The sequence below is a fragment of the Phalaenopsis equestris genome, unplaced genomic scaffold (assembly GCF_001263595.1).
Source record: "Phalaenopsis equestris unplaced genomic scaffold, ASM126359v1 Scaffold218968, whole genome shotgun sequence".
In the NCBI taxonomy this organism is placed as follows: Eukaryota; Viridiplantae; Streptophyta; class Magnoliopsida; order Asparagales; family Orchidaceae; genus Phalaenopsis; species Phalaenopsis equestris.
Window position 1 is genome coordinate 1 of NW_018237375.1, and position 5,446 is coordinate 5,446.

A 5,446-nucleotide genomic window follows, 5' to 3' on the forward strand; every position below is an offset into this window, starting at 1 on the left:
GATGAGCTGCCTAAAACAAAATTTCTCTTCTTATATTGATGTAGTTACAGCCTTCTATGCCTTTATCATTCTTATTTCTCTTCAAAATTACAGGTATGTTATCAAACTTTTTAACATATCTATCTGAGCTGCGAAGGCAGAGAAACTTTTTATGTCCCCTTCCCACCAAACTCAAGGTATCAGCCATCTTTTCCACAAGATGCACCAGCTTGAATACTCCGTACTCCGACATGTAGAGCGGCCTTCCGTAGCTCCTAAGATACTCCGATGGAACTCTAACGAGGGGCAAACTTCCGCCAGAGGTCTCTAGCAGCTTCACTAGCTGGCCCTTTAAGCCTTGAATATCACCTGGCTGTACCCAACTGGCTTGTGCCCTGCAGCTCTGATCCCTTGAAGAAGCTTCATTCATTCTAGAAGGTTGGCCTTGAAACTTTGAGGAGGAAAGGAATGCTGCAGGCATTGAATAATTAATATTGTATTCAGAGGACGTCTGGGATACCACAGACAGGTCCCTAGTGTTACTGGAATTGTAACTTCCTTTATAAACAATGGCTTCTTCTTCAATCTGAACATCATGGCAGTCATCAAAATTGTTACCCATAAGATAGCCGGAAAGCTCGGATCCCCGCGTTAAACCAGTTCTCGAAGAGACAAAACCTTCTCCATGGGCAATGCACGACCAGTCCCATACGTACCTGCCAGCACTGCACAAAGCGGATGAGACAAAAACTTTAGAAGGGATGACAAGAATCACCATGTAACCACGTTGTCCCAGTATATGCAAAGCAGGAGCGAAATCCACATCCCCGGAGATCAACATAATTGAAGAAGGTGGATGATTGTCGAGGGCAAGTAGGAATGTATCAACCAAAATAGCCTTGTGAGCAGCATCTTTTCTACCATTTGGCACATCGACAAGCTTAACGCCAGTCCTTTGGCATCCCTCTCTTAGCCTACGAGGAAAGGAATTGAAGTCCCCGTATGCGGAAAACATTGTCACAGCTCCTTTGATCAAAGGGTGTGCTCTCAATGCCAGACGAATGTTGCCAGCAACATCTTCAGGTCTAACATCGCTGGGAACTGGACAGTTTTCGATGTCCCAAAGAATGGCAACAGGCCCATGTAAATTCTCACCTTGTACTGCTGGCAAGGGAGTCGGTTCAATGGAAGAAGTGACAGACATGGCTCCACTGGGGCAAGTTATTTCGGGAATTTTTATATTTGGGGATGGGCTTCGACCAGACATGGCTTTATCCACATAAGACATGCAGAAACACTCACAAAGCCAAGTGACAAAGCCTGGAAATCACGAAAACAGGTTTTTTTTTTCAAAAAAAAGGGCTTAGAAGGTAGCAACAAGATCAAATATTTAACATCTCATCAAATAATCTGATAAACAATGGTTAAGGGGGGCATTAATCAGGAAGCTTAATTCTGTACAAGAAGGGCAATCATGTCTTTTTTCGCCAAACGCATTTTGCAGAAGAGAATTCAAATTTATAATAAGCATAACAAACTAATCAAACACGTATTCCTACAAAACATTAGGAGCTACTATATAATATCTCCTTCTTATCCTTCTGTATCTTACAGGGCTGCCTTATTATCAATTCTAGGCTATCAAAGTTTCATAAAACTCGGGAGATCAACAGCTTATAATCTTCTGTCTAGGAGATCATTGTCAAATTTCACATAAAAAATTTATATATGCCGCAATACATCTTTTTTCTGAAAATGCACTTTCCTATCTATGAAAGCTTCCTTCTGATGAATACAGTTAACTTAGGTTGCCATCTTTGTCTAATGAGTATCTTTGAAAGTATGAACTTGAAGAGTAGCCTCATTGACTGTCTTAAGCCATGAATCTCTTTTGTGCAAAGCATGTAGTCTTGTCCACATGGTAACACGCAGGCGCAGCGACATTGAGAATAAGGATCGATATCTCTACGTAACGTGCCGCTTAACAGGTTTGGGGTTTACCGGAGTAATGTTCCCAGAAAATCTGGAGGACCTACGATCTTTTTTGTCAAAGAAAAACAAATTTAAAAAAACTCGATTCAACTTTGATGAATTGTAAGGTATGAAAATATAAAAGAATTATGCAAGAAACACCCAGCAAAAGGTAGCTACACTATTAGTTGTGCCAAACTTGAAAAAACAAGTTAAAAGGTGGAAGCATATTCTGAATGGAAGGCATTGAGTAGAGAAAATGGTCTCAGACACATTCGAAAAAGGAAAAATGCGCAATAGCCGTTGAATATATAGATTTCGTAAGACATACGCATATCCCTCCATTTGTGTCAAAGTATGTTTAACCTCATAATCTTGATGTTCAGACCAATTGTTAAATTGTTTTGGATGTGTATATTAGAGGGAAACCCATTTAATATCTTATGGACTAAATATTTGGACCTGTGTCGGCATGCACGAGAGTTAAGAAGAAAATTGAACAAAAAGGAAAAATATAACCAAGTATGAGGATATAAAATCATCCCTCGCTAATATAATACTTTCCAATACTAGCGAAGTAGCTGATAGATTATATGAAAACACCCCAGCTTGAATGAAGCTTACATATTTGTTTACACTTTCTTACAAAAGTGAGAACAAGAAGGTGACCACAACTTTGATAACGATATACCCTATTCATTCTGAACAAGAAACTAAATTAACAAGTTCTATGAAATCACATTTCTATGAAATGACGAACAACTTCAACATATTTAGTTCGTTCGTAAAAAGATAAAATTATTGGCAATTTAACTGCAATATAATTATCACAATATAGTGTAATAGGAACTGCAATATATTTATCACAATATAGTGTAATAGGCTAAGTAAAGGTTATAGAAGAATTTTTATTCACATATTTTCACACGCAAAGTGAGTTGTAGCTTTCTATTCAGCTTCAGCATTAATTAGCCACAATTTGTTTATTAACTTTTTTGGTGATCAGATTGTAATAACCAAAATAATAATAATAAACTAATTCAAATTGACTTCATCGATTGGACAGACTTATAATAATAATTATAGACTAATTTGAATTGACTACATCGATTCGACATGACCGACAAGACGGTCGCATCAATTAGGAGACGAAGAGAGGTTAGCGAGATGTGAACATACAAATGGGTAATAAGAGGCGATCAATTTGATTTTGAGTAAGGTGTCATGGTGCGTTCGTGTGAGGGAGACGAGCGATAATGTGCAGAGATGAGCAATCAGAGAATACATAAGTCGATCTAGTGACGTGAAGTGTGTACGAGCTGAGCATTGAGTATGGAAGACAATCGACGTGAGCCAACTGACGTGCACGAACCAAAGCAGACGAAGGTGTGGGTTGAGCAGCAGCCAGCATTGTTTGAGGTTTCAAATAAGACTAATATGAAGACTAATCTCAATTAAGACTACAATTTTTATCAAACCAAGTTTGCAGATCGAATTAAAGTTCATAAATAGCCTTAATAAATAGGCAAATAAAAATCTTCCTCCAATCAACATGCGCTAAAGGTTACTGCATATAAAATGCCTCTTATAGATCACTATTAATGAAGACAATACTCACATCCATTTATAACATAATCCATTATTGAATGATGGCCACAAAATATTGATGGAGTTAATTCAGACAACTAGGGACGTGGTGTAAAAATAGTATATCTTATATACCAAGGTAAATCCTCTAGCAATAAATCAAGCTTTGCAGAGACTGATCAAGACATCAGTATGAACGACGAACAATGGTTTGACCATAGGAAGAATAAACAATCAAATCCTGTGAAATATGAAAGAGAAGAAAAACCATTTTAAGTGTGTTTCCAGATTCTATAGACATTTTGGTAAGTCCTGAGAAAATATGCATATAATAATAACAAAGCAAATATATGGAATAAAGTTGATAAATTATCAAATGACATATATGAGTGAATGGGATCAATAAGACATCGTCTTTAATCTTTCATTAAAAAGATTGGTAAAAGTAGATAAGAATGCTAATCAACAGGTGAATGTGCAATTGAAGCTAAAAATCTGGTGGAAGGTCTTGTCGTGGAGGGAGATAGAGGAGCTTACAAAAATAGAGGAACGGTCACTGAGGATGACTCAAAAGTGTATGAAGAATAAAATAAAAGTGTGGCCTTATAAAAATGGGATCGTAGCATCGAAAACCTTTTTGAGGTGTGAGAATATTAAAAAAATACATCGAATAACACAAGATGAGTGTCAAGCAAACGCAATGTAAAAACAAAATAAATAAAAATAAAAAATATTTATTAAATGGGGGAAACAACTTGACCTTCATAAAGAGTGGAGATGGATGAGATGTTGTCGAGAATAGAAGGGATTGTATTTTGTCAAAATAACATTTCCCCAAAATTGACAACGGACATTCATATGAAGCATTAAAATCCTCATAACATCAAGAAAGTGGTGGCCTTTACACTCAACAAAACCATTATGTTAAGATGTGTAGAAGGTATGAACTCTGATGAATAATACCATTAGCAAACCAGAAAGTGTGAAACTAAGATTGGATGAATTTGAAAGTATTATTAATGAATAAAGTTTGATTAAGATGGAAAATTGATGCTATATTTTTTTATAGAAATTTTGAAATACATGAGTAATCTATAAGCAAATATTTGAATAAGTAAAGCAAAGTAACATCCAAAAAATCATCAATGAATGTGATAAAGTAGAATAATCCTCTATGAGTAAAGATAGTATTAGGAACTTAAATGTTTAGGTGAACTAAATCAAAGGAAAGAGAAAGATAACTAGCTATCCAAGATGGAAAGGACAAACGATGGTGTTTACCAAACTTGTAGGATGACAATCGAATATGAGCAAAGATGATGAAAAAAAGACAATCTCAAAACCTCCACCAATATTGTTAGTGAAAGAAATACCTATGAAGAAGAGGGAACAAAAAACATTTGTCATTTGGTAGTATACTCCACTAGCTTCAAAACCTCCACCAATCAACTTCTTTGAGCTTACATCATAAAAGGCATAATGAGAGATAGAAAGAAGATTGCGTAATAAAAACGAGTCTTTATAGGCCATGAATGTACAAGACACATAAATATCTAAGAGAGAAACAATTCAAAAGGGATTCACAATGCTTTTCCATAGATAGTGGAATGGGAACCATCAACTGCAAACAAAAAGAAAAAAAAACAAGTAGTGTGAATATAAATAAAGAGTTTGTGGTTACCGGTAAAGACAATTCCATGCCTGCAATGGATCTAGAGGAAGAGAAATCACGAGTTGCTGCCATTATTGAAGGATTCACATAGCTTTATTGAGAGAAATTGATCTCAATGATGGGGCAACAAAAGAAGTAAATAATTTTAGATTGGTTGTAGAAGTATGTTGAACAATGGAAAGATAACAAGAGTTCTCCCAACAGCATTCTAGAGGCTAGCTAGTGTGGCTGCAATGA

The 5,446-nt window shown here is 36.2% G+C and overlaps 1 protein-coding gene across 1 annotated transcript in view; it reads right to left on the reverse strand.

Annotated features, from left to right (window-relative positions):
* Positions 1 to 10: 10 nt before the first annotated feature.
* LOC110037360 overlaps positions 11 to 5,446 on the reverse strand; it is an 11,408-nt gene continuing 5,972 nt past the window's right edge. The window contains exon 2 of the mRNA XM_020741992.1: positions 11 to 1,299. Within this exon, the coding sequence (XP_020597651.1) occupies positions 11 to 1,267 (1,257 nt within the window). The 5' untranslated portion in view covers positions 1,268 to 1,299. The remainder of the gene's footprint in view (positions 1,300 to 5,446) is intronic.